The 17,157-nt window shown below is 44.6% G+C and overlaps 1 protein-coding gene across 1 annotated transcript in view; it reads left to right on the plus strand.

Annotated features, from left to right (window-relative positions):
- Positions 1-17,157, plus strand: part of nudcd1 (NudC domain containing 1) — a 55,396-nt gene that overhangs the window by 5,823 nt on the left and 32,416 nt on the right. The window contains exons 4-6 of the mRNA XM_056440221.1: positions 4,655-4,832; positions 6,109-6,303; positions 9,826-10,033. Of these exons, the coding sequence (XP_056296196.1) occupies positions 4,655-4,832; positions 6,109-6,303; positions 9,826-10,033 (581 nt within the window). The remainder of the gene's footprint in view (positions 1-4,654; positions 4,833-6,108; positions 6,304-9,825; positions 10,034-17,157) is intronic.

Genomic DNA, 17,157 nt, shown 5'->3' on the forward strand with positions numbered 1-17,157 from the left:
CACAGCTGCCTGATCGGAAATATAATAAAAATATATAATAAAATGAAACGGTGGACAAATACTTTTAATTTCCCAAAGATTCTTCGCAGTAGAAGCTTCCTGTTATGTTATCTATTACTTTCCTCTTCCTCTGCAATATTAGTGGAACCTGTTTTATTGAAGAATAAAAAAAACCAATAAAAGTCCATATTTTCCGTTACACACACATTTAAGGCTTTAAGCCCCATTTCCAGAGCCGAGCGTGTAGTGAAGAGAGATCTTTAATAAGTCCCCCCCCCCACCCCGTCGTATTATTCTGGAGGTCGAGGGTGGAATATGTGACGAAGATTCTCGAGTCGCTCCAATGTTCTAATTTTAAGTCTGTGGACCTGTGTTTGTGTTGACTCATAAACCGGATATTGTTTTGCACTCGCTTCAAAAAATCCCATCGGCTGCTTCCTCAGACAACAGGAGACACAGCTGGAGAAACACCAGCTTGAAGGAGCGTTTCATGAAGAAGATGAAGTCAAAGAAGTCAAAGTCTTCTTCATTGTTACTTCTTTAAACAAACGGAAGATCTGAAAGGACACAAAGTCATCGTTGTAATAATAATAATAGTAATACAAGTAATAAAGTGAAAAACAGCTAAAAACTACAACAAAGAACATTTAGACAACACATACATTATAAATAAATAAAATAACTAGAATGGGCACTCGGTAGAGCGCATACCTTCGCATATCACAAGATTGGGCATTGAATTATGAACATTTTGGCATTAGTTGCATGCCAATTGGACAAAAATGTATCGTGCTATGGTAAAAAAAGAGTTTGACCTTTCCATGACCTTGACCTTTGACCCGATTGATCCCAAAATCTAATCAAATGGTCCCCGGATAATAACCAATCATCCCACCAAATTTCATGCGATTCAAGAACATTTTGACCTGTTCATGACCTTTGACCTTGACCTTTGACCCGATCGATCCCAAAATCTAATCAACTGGTCCCCGGATAATAAACAATCATCCCACCAAATTTCATGCGATTCGGTTCAATACTTTTTGAGTTCTGCGAAAGATTTTGACCTGTTCATGACCTTTGACCTTTGACCCGATCGATCCCAAAATCTCATCAACTGGTCCCCGGATAATAAACAGTCATCCCACCAAATTTCATGCGATTCGGTTACAAATAAATAAATAAATACACGGTGATCAAAACATAACCTTCCGGCATTTTCAATGCGAAGGTAAAGATAACGTTTTATATTCAGGTAGTCTAACACCTCTGAACCCACATTACATAATGGGTAATGGTTATTATTAGTATGAATACTAAAGACTTCATAAAGGTCTGAATACTAACATCTATTTTTCATATAAGGTTGTTGGGGAAATTGTTTTGTGTATCTTGGGATCAATACACATTTTGGGCTGATTGTGGCTCAGAATATAGAGCAGCCGGCGGTTGCGATCCCCGGCTCCCTCGAGCCGTGCCGACGTGCCCTCGGGCCAGGCACTCGACCCCCGAGTCGCTGAAGAGAAGCCCGGGACGGACATGAGGAACATCAAGATCAACGAGCATGACCTTAAAGATCCTCGATGCAGTTGATAAAGTCAATAGAAACACACTGATGCCCCCCCCCCCTCCCTTTTGCTCTCACTTTACTCGTTAGCGCCTCCTCGAGGGTTCAGGGTGACGAGCAGCGTCTACGTCTCACAACTGGTTTATTTGTGTTGGAGTTATATTTCTCTCTCACTTGCATCTGGGCCTTCCCTTTTGGATCCATTACCACCTGCCGGAGGCCCCCCCCCCCCCCCGAGAGGTTACCCACAACCCATCTCCACACATTAGCCGGTGACATAGTAAACGATCATTCAATGTGCATCACTGTGTGTGAAGTGGCACCTTCTCCGATAACGGGTGCATTGTGTCGTGTGGGCGGGCTGTGATCTACGGGATGTAACCACCAGGTGTTTATCTTCATTCTGCTCAGAGGCGTTGAAATGCTGTGAAACACTGGAGACCTAAAGGTTTGGGTTTCACAATATACGCTGGTATCAAATGAATTCAATTCAATTCAGTTTATTTGTATAGCCCAATTTCACAAATTACAAATTTGTCTCGGAGTGCTTTACAATCTGTACACATAGACATCCCTGCCCCAAAACCTCACATCGGACCAGGAAAAACTCCCAAATAACCCTTCAGGGGAAAAAGGAAGAAACCTGGAGGAGAGCAACAGAGGAGGATCCCTCTCCTAGGATGGACAGATGCAATAGATGTAATGTGTACAGAAGGACAGATTTAGAGTTAAAATACATTCAATGAATATGACAGAGTGTATGAATAGTTCATAGTAGGCATATTCCACGATGGAGACCTCCACGATCCATCAGGCAGATGGCGGTGGGGAGGAGGAGTGGGCGGAGTCTCAACAGGACAGTGGCGTAGTCATGAGCAGGAATTCCAGACGATCCATCAGGCAGATAGATCTATGCCGTCTCATAGGGTCCGATGACCCCATGAGACGTAAAGTCAAAAGGACTTCCGGGAGAAAGCAGAGTTAGTAACGTGTGATTGAGAGATGAAAATTCATCCAAAAAGAGGAGATAGGTACTCAGTGCATCCTAAAACGTCCCCGGCAGCTATAAGCCTATAGCAGCATATCAAGGGGCTGGACCAGGGCAAACCTGATTCAGCCCTAACTATAAGCTCTGTCAAAGAGGAAGGTCTTAAGTCTACTCTTAAACGAGGTGACTGTGTCTGCCTCCCGGACTGAAATTGGAAGCTGGTTCCATAAAAGAGGAGCTTGATAACTAAAGGCTCTGGCTCCCATTCTACTTTTTAAGACTCTAGGAACTACAAGTAGTCCCGCATTTAGTGGGGCAATATGGTACGACAAGCTCCTTAAGATATGATGGAGCATCACCAATCAAGGCTTTGTAGGTTAAGAGAAGAATTTTAAAAGTGATTCTTGATTTTACTGGGAGCCAGTGCAGAGCAGCTAGTGCAGGAGTGATGTGATCTCTTTTCTTAGTTTTAGTGAGAACACGAGCTGCAGCATTCTGGATCAACTGGAGGGACCTAAGAGATTTATTAGAGCAGCCTGCTAATAAGGAGTTGCAGTAATCCAGTCTCTGAACCAATTTTTCTGCATCTTTTGAGACAAGATGTGCCTGATTTTTGAAATATTACGTAGATGAAAGAATGCAGTCCTTGAGATTTGCTTTACGTGGGAGTTAAAGGACAAGTCCCGATCAAAGATAACGCCAAGATTCTTTACAGTGGTGTTGGATGCCAGGGCAATGCCGTCTACAGAATCCACATCACCAGATAATTGATCTCTGAGGTGCTCAGGGCCGATTAAAATTACTTCGGTTTTGTCTGAGTTTAACATCAAGAAGTTGCAGGTCATCCATGTTTTATGTCTTTAAGACATGCTTGAATTTTACAGAGTTGGTTGCTCTCCTCTGGTTTTATCGATAAATATAGTTGAGTGTCATCTGCATAACAATGAAAGTTTATGGAGTGTTTCCTGATAATATTGCCCAAAGGAAGCATGTATAAGGTAAATAAAATTGGTCCAAGCACAGAACCTTGTGGAACTCCGTGATTAACGTTGGTGGTTATCGAGGCGTCATCGTTTACAAATACAAACTGAGATCGATCTGATAAATAGGATTTAAACCAAATTAGTGCCGTGCCTGAAATGCCAATCGACTGCTCCAGTCTCTGTAACAGGATGTCATGGTCAATGGTGTCGAATGCAGCACTAAGGTCTAACAAGACCAGGACAGAGAGAGTCCTTTATCTGCTGCCATTAAGAGGTCATTTGTAATTTTCACCAGTGCCGTCTCGGTGCTGTGGTGTTTTCTAAATCCTGATTGAAATTTCTCAAATAAACTATTATGATGTAGAAAGTCGACAACTGATTTCACTTTCTCAAGGATCTTGGAGAGGAAGGAGGTTAGAGATCGGTCTGTAGTTCTCTGGATCCAGAGTGGGCTTCTTCAGGAGAGGTTTAATAACAGCCACCTTGAAGGGGCCTGTTAGCAGAGACACATTGATAATATCTAATAGAGAGCCGCCAATTAAAGGCAAAACGTCTTTAAGCAGCCTCGTCGGGATGGGGTCCAAGAGACAGGTAGACGTGTTCGAAGTAGAAACCGTTGAAAATAATTGGTCACGGTTGATAGGAGAAAAACCCTCCGAAGAAGAGCAGCACTTTTTTAACATTTGAGAAATTTGAATACTGCTTCGTTTGAATACTAATTGTACGCTCATGGAAAACCTGGAAAAGTCCTGGAGTTTACAAATGGTTATTTCCAGGCTTGGAAAAGTCCTTGTAAAAAAATGTAATCCCAAATGTTTTGTAAAAGTCATATTAGTTCTTTTCATATGTTAATTTACGCTGAGTTTGGTTCAAAGAATAAACGTTTTTTATAAATATCTATTCTTTTAATCAAACTATTGTCATTTTAAGGTATATACTCGTGTATACACGGAGATTCCACAAAATATTTGGTCCTGTAACTCCACTGGTCATGTGTATGAACCCAGGAATACTTATGTTAATCTTCCTCCAGAGTCAGAGAGATGTGTGTGTACGTGATATTTATTTATAATCTGACCTCTGACCTGCGCTGACTGTCCGTGTCGGTTCCCGTAGCCGCTGTTCACCGAGGACGCCGGCGAGCCGTTCACCGTCCTCCACAGCGTGTCTCACGCCCCGCGGGGCGTCCACACCCTGGAGGTGCTGCTGCTCCGCATCCAGAAGGACCCGCAGGAGACCAAAGGCAGCGGCTACTCCGTGTCTCTGGAGTGGATCACCGTCGCCGCAGCACAAGGTGGGGGCGTCTTCACCATCATCATCATTTCAGTAATTGAGCCTCGAGTCAAACGAGACGAGGCGAGCGCGTCGTGCATAATTAGGTCTGAATTCAGATCTGCATTTTAAAGCCTGTCATTTTGTTCTCGGGTCCCACCCAGCGGACCACGCGGCTCTTTGTTAACCAGGAGGCGACGCGCCGCCTTCAATGAGCTGTAATTATGATGGGATTAGTGCACTCTACGGCAAACACCGGCAACCAGAAGTTTCATTAAAGTTCTTGGAGCAGATTGGGAAAGAAAGACGCGCAGAGCCTCCTTCTCATGAAGGTGGATTCAAACGTGCAGCCGTAGAACAATAACACGTTGTTGTTGTTGTTGTTGGCTTAGTGTCTGCGTGACTACGTCTCTATGTTGACATCGATTCACGAGGTATCCGGCTTCATGATCTCGTAGAGGCGAGCTTCTCCAAAAGCAAAGAATATGTTTTAATTCAACGTATCGGCCACTCTTAAAGGGACGGGGGGGTTCAGATGATTGAAGTGGCGTCCCGCTGAGGACTCAATCAATATGAGATGAAGCTATATTTAGAATATCAGACCCGTACCGCACCGTGTCTAATGAACACGAGCATTTAGTCAACAGGAACTCACTCGATTTGTTTGTGTGTGTTTATTTGTTTCTTCTTCATAACAACTTGGCATTATATATATTTTTAATTGGCATTTCTCAAAGTGAAAACAGATTTGGTGATTATGATCAGAGCCAAAATGGTTACAAGATTTAATTATTGATAGAACACTGAGTCAAAAAATGTAAACTGTCACTTTTTTAGACATTATTGACCTCTGAGGACGTTGAGTATTTAAAAAAATATTCACATGGCTAAAATCTAGACGTCTGATCAATGTGAAGATTAAAAGATGTAATTAGCTGCAGCCTGAATCTCCTTTTAGTCGTGACCTCTGTTGTAATCAGCTCCCTTTTGATTTTTGTTTTTCAATGTGAGATATTGTCGTGATCAGAAGACACCTGATCGGTCACAAATGAACGATCAATACAATAAATACAGTAATAAATAAAACAATAGCAATACATACAAAACACACATTATACAAATATATATTATATATTTATATATTTATATATTATTTATATATATATTATATATTATATATATATGATATAATTATGATTATATGCATTATACAGGTAAAAAAAAGCAAAATAAAACCCTTAACCCGTGACAGGTTACACAGCTGTTATATCTTCACGCCTTTTGGTTTTGGTTTCCAGGTGCAGACGAGGAGAAGAAGTACGAGGTGAAGAAGAGGAGGGTCCTCACGGGGAAGTCGGTGCCTCACTACGCCGCGGTGGAGCCGCAGGGGAAGGGGCTGATGGTGGCCTCCGACAAGCCCTTCGCCTTCACGCATGTGGACGGCCGGCCGGTGGAGCCGCCCCACCCTCAGCCCATGGAGGTGGAGAAGACAGGTGGGTCAGATGGATTTCTCCTCTCTGCCAGTTATATACTATAGAAAGCCAATAAACAAATTGTGTGTGTATCAATGCCACCACCCGTTAGACATTATTGTTATTATTATAAAAGCACTGATTAACAAAAACATTTAGGTATAGAGCAAATTGGGAAATACCATTTCTATTAGAAATAGATATGCCCTAATCCACGGGTATAATGTGTGGCATGAAAAAAAAATCCAATTCCAAAAATAAAAATACAAACCTTTCAGTTATTAAGAGCTGCTACATTATTAAAATCTTCCAACAAGGGGACTTGACACATAACGAGCCCAAACCCATCAGTAGTGCCATCTCACTCCCCGTGTTCAGGTCAAACCACTTCCCCGTGTGAGTGCCTATTATAATGACGACATCATTCCAGCTTTTTGGGCTTTTGGCAGACGGACTGCTGCAAGATTGTGTTCAGGGAATTCAGAAAAAGCTTTGATCTCACATCAGAATCGGACAACTGAACCAACTAAAAGAGGTTCTGACGTCGGTCGGCTTTGATCCTATTCACAGCGAGAAGGCGCCATCTTTCTCTCTCCTCGTTGACGTCACAGTCTGAAACCAGTCGGTTTGTTTGGACTGTAAAGCTGAGAGAACAAACCTCTGCACCCCGCCTCCCTCCACAGAAGATGTCGCCGCTCCTCACTCTTCTTGGTGGCCTCTGCTATATATTCTTCATTAGTTGTTTTCGGTCCTTGTTGTCGCCATAGAAACGCTTGAGCTGGCAGCCGAATATTCCCAATCGGCTCTCTGTCATCTGGATTTCTGTCTCCGTGGACTTGGACACGTTTCCAGGACGTTTATGACGGCTTGTCTGACATAATAAATGCCGTAATCACTCTCCCCTCATCAGCTGTGTTCAGGCTGGTCAGCAAAAGACACAATTAGCGATTTTTGTCTCGGCCGACAATTGATGTAATTGTTATATAATTTGTGTCCAATGTCAAAAATACTGATATTGAGACTTACTTGAGCCCAAAGGGATCGTCAGCCACGGTCCAAATCCCAAAGGTTTGAAAAGTAGTAGAAGACTGATTCCACTCATGCCCGTGCAAGACATGTATTTAACCGAAGGCTAGCTTAGCTTAGCATGAATACTTGAAACGGGGGTAAAGAGCGAGCATCCAGAGACAGCAGTGTGCGTCTTTACACACAACATGTTGGTTTTCTGCTCTAAAAAATGACTTTTGAGAGCCACAACACATCCTGTTTCAAAACAAACGCTCATATCCAACTGGGTTTTATTCCTTTCCCTGTTTCCAAACTTGTTTCTCGTGACAGCATTAAAGCAAGCGTGTGTGTGTGTGTGTGTGTGTGTGCTGATGGTGCAGAAGCAGAATAATGGCCGCTTTTAAGCCAATCCTTTTATCAGCGCGCTCTGCCGCTCTCCTTTTCGGAGTGGAAGACGTGGTGTCAAGAGGGGAGGCATCTTCAAAGAGGCTTGAACGTGATGAGAGAGGAGATGCAGAGGTGGGAGGAGACACGAAGGTCACTTCATGGTGCGCTGATGGAGACGGGGTGTAGATACGGACACCGCAAGCCTCTGAAATAAGAGACTAATCATCCCAGAAAACCAAAGAAACACTCCGAAAGAGTCCTGTCGGTGTCGTTCTGGGGCCACGCCGGCGTCACGTGGGTCTTTACGGGAGCTCGGCCAACAGGAAGTTCACCTGATGACCACCGGGGGGACAGACTGGGGGAGAAATGACATTCGTGTCTTTGTGGATTCAGTCGTGGACAACAAAAGCTGATGATGATGATGATGATGATGATGATGATGATGAAGAACACGTTCTCGGTGTCTCGCATCACGGCCAGACACGGAGCAGGTCGGTTGGTGCGCAGCGTAGTAATTGGACCAATTTGGGTGCTCGTGCTCTGCCAGTAATCGCTCGGTGAGTGTGTTCCACGGCGGCTCTGGCGCGGAGCGTCCTCCACGGGAGAGTCGGCCTCAAATATCTCAGTTATTGTTGTTTTTTATTGATCATAGTCGCAATGCAGATCTGCATCACAGCGCCTGTCGTGTTCTTTAGTTTGACGGCTATAAACGGCTAAGTTTATAAAACACATGAAGTCAGCATGCTGTCTGTTATATTCCAGAAGTAACTATACTCCAGAAGTAACTCTATTCCAGAAGTAATTATATTCCAGCATTAACTCTATTCCAGAAATAACTCTATTCCAGAAGTAATACTATTCCAGAAGTAATTATATTCCAGCAGTAACTCTATTCAAGAAGTAACTAATATTCCAGAAGTAACACTATTCCAACAGTAACTCTATTCCAGAAGTAACTCTATTCCAGAAGTAACTATATTCCAGAAGTAACTCTATTCCAGAAGTAACTTTATACCAGAAGTTACTCTATTCCAGAAGAGTCCTTCTCGACGAAGCGGTTCAAGCTCAAGGCTGCGAGGTTTCTTCCGGTCAGAGTTTGATTTGTGGTCATATTTATAATGTTGTACATGGCAGGCGAGGTCGTGTACATAAAGCATCCGTGGACCGCGAAGCGAGAAATTAACGAAGAACATAAGGTCGGCTGTTCGTGCATTTTCCAACGAGGCTCATTGAACCCCGCCAGCAATATTGATAAGGCAACACGATCTCTAAAGGTGTCATCACTGACGACTAATTCAATTATCGGGTTATGGATCACCGGCCCGTGGAGGGGCAACACAGTGTCTACTTACCAATGTGAGAACAGATCTGCTCCGTCTTCAGAAGAAGCGGCGAAGCGTCCGTCATGTTGGGGAAACAGAGAAGGGATCTTTAGAAGAAGAGGTCGAGTGCCGATGAACTAAATCACTCGGAACTGTGACTTATTACGCTGTAAACAAACAACAAGTCTGCAGGGGGAAAGGAAGCCAGGCACTGGAATTAAAAATAAATGTTTCCCCTTGATTGATTATCACGGCAATAGAAAACCTTTTTTTTCTTCAAGTAAGAGCAGTTGCACAAAATAAGCCTTTCGTCCCGGAGCAATGTCGTGAATAAAAAGCTCGCCAGTCAGCAGCTCGGGGAACTCTTGCGTGTTTCTTGGCCGACGGCCTAATGTTGCACTAAATTGAATTGAGGTCCCCGAGCAGGCTTTTGGGGGCGTGGCTCTCACCACGCTAAAACCTCTCGGTTAGCCGGGCTGTCCGTTCTGATCTGGAGGGATCGTGACTTGAAGTGAATTGATGCATTTAGCAAAGCAAAATCTGAAAAAAAGTTTAGTTCTGATGCAGTTGAAAATGTCAAATTGTGGCCGGAGCGTGGGCCTAATAGCCTCGCCGTGAGCTCGGCCCTCCTGGCCCCCCAACGCGGGATCGAAATTCATTTATTTTAATAGTCTCCCATCTAGAGTGCCGCTGAATATTCAGAAGTAATTCCCCTCAACCCCCCTGCGCTGCATCAGATGTTTTATAGATGACTCTCGCCACCGGCACGGGGCCGTCATCATTAACTTCAGCACCGTCTCTCTCTCTCTCTCTCCCTCTCTCCCAGATCCCATTTACTTCTGGCAGCAGACGGCGGAGGACGTCACGGCGTGCGTGCGGATGCCCGAGGGCGTCTCCAAAGAGGACGTGCAGTTCCGGCTGACGGGGGACCGCATCAGGCTCGGGGTTCAGGGCTTCCCCTCGATACTGGAGGGCCAGCTGCACTCGTCTGTGGACCCGGAGGCCAGCGCCTGGATCATCAAGGATGACAAAAGGTGTGCAGAGTCGTCTTTTCTGTATTGTTCTTTGAGTAAATACGTACTGTTGCATGCAGTAGGCATTCGGTCGGGACACGCCGCTTCCTCATGACATTGCACCTTGAACTTTGACCCTATCGCTAAGGATTGTTGGCCTTGCTGGACTACATCCTGCAACATGTGACCCAATGGACTAAACATCCAGTTTGTGTGTTTGTCAGACTGCGTTTGACACATGCATTCTCTCTACTGACCACCAGGGGGCGACTCCTCTGGTTGTATAGAAGTCTATGCTCCATGTGTTAAAGCTGCATTATCTCTACTGACCACCAGGGGGTGACTCCTCTGGTTGTATAGAAGTCTCTGCTTTATGTGTTAAAGCTGCATTATCTCTACTGACCACCAGGGGGCGACTCTTCTGGTTGTATATAAGTCGAAGCTTCATGTGTTAAAGCTGCATTCTCTCTACTGACCACCAGGGGGAGACTCCTCTGGTTGTATAGAAGTCGAAGCTTCATGTGTTAAAGCTGCATTCTCTCTACTGATCACCAGGGGGCGACTCCTCTGGTTGTATAGAAGTATATAAATGACTTCTCTCTTGATGTATTCCCTCAGTAAACATCGTAAACAGTAGTTTATGTCCCAGTCTCTAGTTTCACGTCTTCATGAAGACACATTTGGACCTTTTCGAGTCAGACCATAAAGTAGAGGACGCTTTAGGGCGGGCCTTACCGTGATTGACGACCTCGTCCCCAAACCATAACTCCTCCCATCGCGCCCGTAATCTGCAGCCCATGATGGTCAGACCGGAGAACGTTTCCCCGCGGTGTGAATGTGTCTCGACACGCCGTGAGCGTGACTCTCGACTCGTCTCGGGTTCACTCACCGTGACGTATTTGTTTATTTACGGGTCTCAAACTCAATTGGCGGCCGTCGATGTGGCGGCTGTGAAAAGACGTGCCGCTCAGGTCAATCGGTGACGCCTGCGTTGCCCGTCGGTCTGAATGTGAGCGTGAACGATTGTTTGTTTTTGACTGAAAAGAACCCCGGAGGGTTGATTTCCTCCTCGCCCAGAGAGTACGTGCTTTTCAGTGGTTAATATATTAACTGTTTCCTCTCACTTTTTTCTTTTTCTTCTTTTTTTCTCACTCTGATTTATTTTTCACCCGTCTGTAAATTGCTTCCTTGTGTGTGTGTGTGTGTGTGTGTGTGTGTCCCTGACCCTGGTCACGGTGTCCTCAAGGTGTCGCTCTCTCTCTCTATGCTAATTGGTCCCCAGGTAACAAGTCAATGCCTGGAAGAGGGAGCCCACTGGAGGGGGGGCTGTAAAAGAAGAACCGGATTCGATAGAGGATTATTACCTTCGCATTGAAAATGCAGAAGGTTATGTTTTGATCGCCGTGTATTTATTTATTTATTTATTTATTTGTATGCGTGTTATTCGCAGAACTCAAAAAGTATTGAACCGAATCGCATGAAATTTGGTGGGATGATTGGTTATTATCCGGGGACCAGTTGATTAGATTTTGGGATCGATCGGGTCAAAGTTCAAGGTCAAAGGTCATGAACAGGTCAAAATCTTCTTGAATCGCATGAAATTTGGTGGGATGATTGGTTATTATCCGGGGACCATTTGATTAGATTTTGGGATCAATCGGGTCAAAGGTCAAGGTCAAGGTCATGGAAAGGTCAACATCTTTTTTTTTACCACAGCACGATACATTTTTGTCCAATTGGCATGCAACTAATGCCAACATTTTCATAATTCAATGCCCAATCTTGTGATATGCGAAGGTATGCGCTCTACCGAGTGCCCGTTCTAGTTAGAACTGTTATTGTCCCTCCTGCTTTTATTATTCACCACGCAGTTATGAGACCAGAAGACGGATACACGCCACTTCTTGGATGAGAGGGTGAAATGAAAGAGACATGGGAGGCCATGCGATACATCCCATGAATCTCGGCCCATTCCGAAATAAGAAAATCCGAATACTTTGCCTTGTATTGGTGTCGGCATCACACCGGAAACTGACCTCCATACAATACCTTGAAAAGTATCAAGATTCAATCATGTTTTCGAGAGCTCAGGGAGGCTCTTTAGATTGAATGTAACACGAAGACCTTTTCTTCCCTCCTCCAGTAGCAGAGAACTCGTCAATGTAGGAAACATGGACAACAATTCAACCTTTTCTTTTTGACATAAATGCCAATCAAGATTCTTCGTGAGGTCGTGCACATGTTGAGGAGTCGTCACACGTCTGAAAGGCAGTAAAGGAAAGTACACAACGCCACGCAGCCTCGTCTCCTCTCCTCGTCTCCTCTCCTCGTGAAAGTCGTCTCCGGAGCATCGTTGAGTACGTCGGTGTGAAATGGGCCAATCGCACAACTCGACCCGATGGGACGTCTCGCCCTGTGGAGGCCCGGGTCAGGCTGTCCTGGTGGAGCAGCTCCTGTTTGTTGCTTCTGAAATGGGATCCAGGGAGAGTCGGTGTTCCAGGGTTTAGTCACACCCTCCACCTTCAGACCTTTACTCTGAGGAAAGAGGAAACGCAGACTGAGTCTTCAGAGCTCCTTCACTGTAGAACATGTTTCACGGTGAGCTCGTTTGCTAGCCGTGTGTGTGTGTGTGCGCGCAAGTGTGTGTGTGTGTGCGTGCGAGCATGTGTGTGCATGTCAGTGTGTGTGTGTGCGCACGCAGGTGGGTGCGTGTGTGTGAGTGCGAGCATGTGTGTGCATGTCAGTGTGTGCGCGTGTATGTGTGTGTGTGAGTGTACTGTACGTGTATGAGTGCGAGTATGTGTGTGTAAGTGTGATTGTGAGCATGTGTGTGTGTGTGTGTCTGAGAGTGTGTATGTGCGCGCAGATGTGTATGTGTGTGTGTCCGTGCGCGAGTGTGTGTGTGTCAGTGCGAGCATGTGTGAGTGTGTGAGTGTCAGTGCGAGCATGTGTGAGTGTATGTGTGTGAATGCGAGCGTGTGTGTGTGTGTGTGTGTCTGTGCGCCTGTGTGCGTGATTTTGTGTGTGCGTATGTGCGTGTGTGTGTGATGTCCTCTCCAGTGTAAATACCTGACCTGCTCTCATTGTTCCTCCGCTCATGTGTTTCCATCTCGATGTTCCTGTGGTCCTCGTTCCTCAGCGGCTGCATTAAGAAGCGCTCCTTTGTGTATCGTCATAGAAACACAGCAGAGCTTCACAGGAGGTTATGAGGGATATTTGCGTTTGAAGGTTTTTGCACACGGAGACGTTTGTCTCTTTTCTGCTGAAACTGAAACCCAAAGTCATTTCACGACATCTGAGGTTCAAAGTCATAAATTTAACTCCCCTGAAGATGATCAGTCAGGGGCTCCGCCCGTAACCTTGGTTACAGTATCGTAACCTTTGAGCTATTTATATTCAGCCCATGCTGAAGGCTGAAACTAATGACATCTGATGAAGGATCCATCCTGGTAGGAATCCTGATTAAATGCTGCTGAGCCCTAAATGAAAGACGACTCGCTCCAAGGCTCATTGGGTTACACAACCGGAGGAAATAAACCACACAATGAACTTAGATATATTTAAATGATTCAATTCAATTCAATTCAGTTTATTTGTATAGCCCAATTTCACAAATTACAAATTTGTCTCGGAGTGCTTTACAATCTGTACACATAGACATCCCTGCCCCAAAACCTCACATCGGACCAGGAAAAACTCCCAAATAACCCTTCAGGGGGAAAAAAAGGGAAGAAACCTGGAGGAGAGCAACAGAGGAGGATCCCTCTCCTAGGATGGACAGATGCAATAGATGTAATGTGTACAGAAGGACAGATTTAGAGTTAAAATACATTCAATGAATATGACAGAGTGTATGAATAGTTCATAGTAGGCATATTCCACGATGGAGACCTCCACGATCCATCAGGCAGATGGCGGTGGGGAGGAGGAGTGGGCGGAGTCTCAACAGGACAGTGGCGTAGTCATGAGCAGGAATTCCACGACCCAGACGATCCATCAGGCAGATAGATCTATGCCGTCTCATAGGGTCCGATGACCCCATGAGACGTAAAGTCAAAAGGACTTCCGGGGAGAAAGCAGAGTTAGTAACGTGTGATTGAGAGATGAAAATTCATCCTTAAGGAGAGAAAAAAAGAGGAGATAGGTACTCAGTGCATCCTAAACGTCCCCGGCAGCTATAAGCCTATAGCAGCATATCAAGGGGCTGGACCAGGTGAACCTGATTCAGCCCTAACTATAAGCTCTGTCAAAGAGGAAGGTCTTCAGTCGACTCTTAAACGAGGTGACTGTGTCTGCCTCCCGGACTGAAATTGGAAGCTGGTTCCATAAAAGAGGAGCTTGATAACCAAAGGCTCTGGCTCCCATTCTACTTTTTAAGACTCTAGGAACTACAAGTAGTCCGGCATTTAGTGAGCGTAGCTCTCTAGTGGGGCAATATGGTACGACAAGCTCCTTAAGATATGATGGAGCATCACCAATCAAGGCTTTGTACGTTAAGAAGAATTTTAAAAGTGATTCTTGATTTTACTGGGAGCCAGTGCAGAGCAGCTAGTGCAGGAGTGATGTGATCTCTTTTCTTAGTTTTACTGAGAACACGAGCTGCAGCATTCTGGATCAACTGGAGGGACCTAAGAGATTTATTAGAGCAGCCTGCTAATAAGGAGTTGCAGTAATCCAGTCTCGAACGTAACGCGTGAACCAATTTTTCTGCATCTTTTTGAGACAAGATGTGCCTGATTTTTGAAATATTACGTAGATGAAAGAATGCAGTCCTTGAGATTTGCTTTACGTGGGAGTTAAAGGACAAGTCCCGATTAAATTCAGACTTTTTCTTATATCTCTTCTAATGGTCAGGACATTCCGCCCTGTTCCGTGGACCACAATGCATTGCAGAGCGCACGATGCGTTCGGTCCCAGAAGGCACGCGGCAGCTCATTATGCCCCTCGCTCAGCGGAGAACTGAATGTGCTCCGAGCACGCGGGGAAATGTGAGGCCACATATCTTTGGGGAGAACGCACAAATGCAAATGTGACGTGTAAAAAAATAAAAAACCAGAAAGAAAAGAAAATATGATTCAGATTTTCATACGATGGATCCATGAGGACGGAGCTTCATTAGCATCAGTTAGTGAGACCGGGCTCACGGGTCCTCGTGTCTCGATGTCATGGTGGGAAAGACAAAACCACGTTAACCAGAATGCACAGTGTGTGTGTCATAAATGCACATTTCTATCTGTAGTGTTGCACATTTCTACCTGTAGTGTTGCACATTTCTACCCGTAATGTTGCACATTTCTACCTGTAGTGTTGCACATTTCTATCTGTAGTGTTGCACATTTCTACCCGTAATGTTGCACATTTCTACCTGTAGTGTTGCACATTTCTACCTGTAGTGTTGCACATTTCTATCTGTAGTGTTGCACATTTCTACCTGTAGTGTTGCACATTTCTACCCTTAGTGTTGCACATTTCTACCTGTAGTGTTGCACATTTCTACCTGTAGTGTTGAACATTTCTACCTGTAGTGTTGCACATTTCTACCTGTAGTGTTGCACATTTCTACCTGTAGTGTTGCACATTTCTATCTGTAGTGTTGCACATTTCTACCTGTAATGTTGCACATTTCTACCTGTAGTGTTGCACATTTCTACCTGTAGTGTTGCACATTTCTATCTGTAGTGTTGCACATTTCTACCTGTAATGTTGCACATTTCTACCTGTAGTGTTGCACATTTCTACCTGTAGTGTTGCACATTTCTACCTGTAGTGTTGCACATTTCTATCTGTAGTGTTGCACATTTCTACCTGTAGTGTTGCACATTTCTACCCGTAGTGTTGCACATTTATACCTGTAGTGTTGCACAGGCACGTGCACAGATAGAGCCCTATAGTGCTCAAGCACCAGCCCTTTTGCCCTCGATGAGTAAAGTGCCCTTTTTGCTGGAGCCCACTTTTTTCATTCATCAGTATTTAAGAATAAAAGTTACTCTTTCTGTCATCAAGTCCCCCCAAATGTGTTTTAATATCCGACGGGGCATTTATCTGAGAACTTCGCCCCGACATGCTCCGCGGCGCTCACGAGCTCACGTGCCCCCCCCCCCTCCTCCTCCTCCTCCACTTCCTCCTCCGCGCAGGTCTCCTCGCGACACTAAACGGCTGCACCTCCTTCTCCTCTGACCCGCAGCATCAGACAAACAGGTCATGACGTGTTTGTCCCCTGACGTTGATTTGTGATAAGTCAACCACAACATTAGCGCTGCTGAAAACATGACGTCACAACTGGTCCGACGTTTCCTAAAAAAATAAACAAACAAAAACTCACGAAATCCGTGATTTCAAAGCCTTGCAGCTGTTTACTGACGTTAGTTATGTTTAGAGAATAGAGAGAGAGAGGAGAGAGAGAGAAGAGAGAAGAGAGAGTGCATTCTTATTCCGTTCTATTTAACAGGGGCTAGTCTAGGATTTGCGTGGCCAGACTGAAAAAAAAATCATAAGGCCTCTCTGGTATTGTTCAGAGGGATGTCTGTTGATGTCTATCAATATCGCTCATTTTGAAAATGACGTAAGAGGGCAATACTGATCCGTATCAGACCAGCGAGGAGGGCAATATGTGGCTGGCATGACGACCCATTAGCCAATCAGAACGCTTGTACTGTTGCTATATATAAGAATTTATTTGTAGTGTTGCACATTTCTACCTGTAATGTTGCACATTTCTACCTGTAGTATTGAACATTTCTACCTGTAGTATTGCACATTTCTACCTGTAGTGTTGCACATTTCTACCTGTAGTGTTGCACATTTCTACCTGTAATGTTGCACATTTCTACCTGTAGTATTGCACATTTCTACCTGTAGTGTTGCACATTTCTACCCGTAATGTTGCACATTTCTACCTGTAGTGTTGCACATTTCTACCCGTAATGTTGCACATTTCTACCTGTAGTATTGCACATTTCTACCTTTAGTGTTGCACATTTCTACCTGTAATGTTGCACATTTCTACCTGTAGTATTGCACATTTCTACCTGTAATGTTGCACATTTCTACCTGTAGTGTTGCACATTTCTACCTGTAATGTTGCACATTTCTACCCGTAGTGTTGCACATTCATACCTGTAGTATTGCACATTTCTACCTGTAAT

Source organism: Pseudoliparis swirei, chromosome 1 (genome assembly GCF_029220125.1).
Source record: "Pseudoliparis swirei isolate HS2019 ecotype Mariana Trench chromosome 1, NWPU_hadal_v1, whole genome shotgun sequence".
In the NCBI taxonomy this organism is placed as follows: domain Eukaryota; kingdom Metazoa; phylum Chordata; class Actinopteri; order Perciformes; family Liparidae; genus Pseudoliparis; species Pseudoliparis swirei.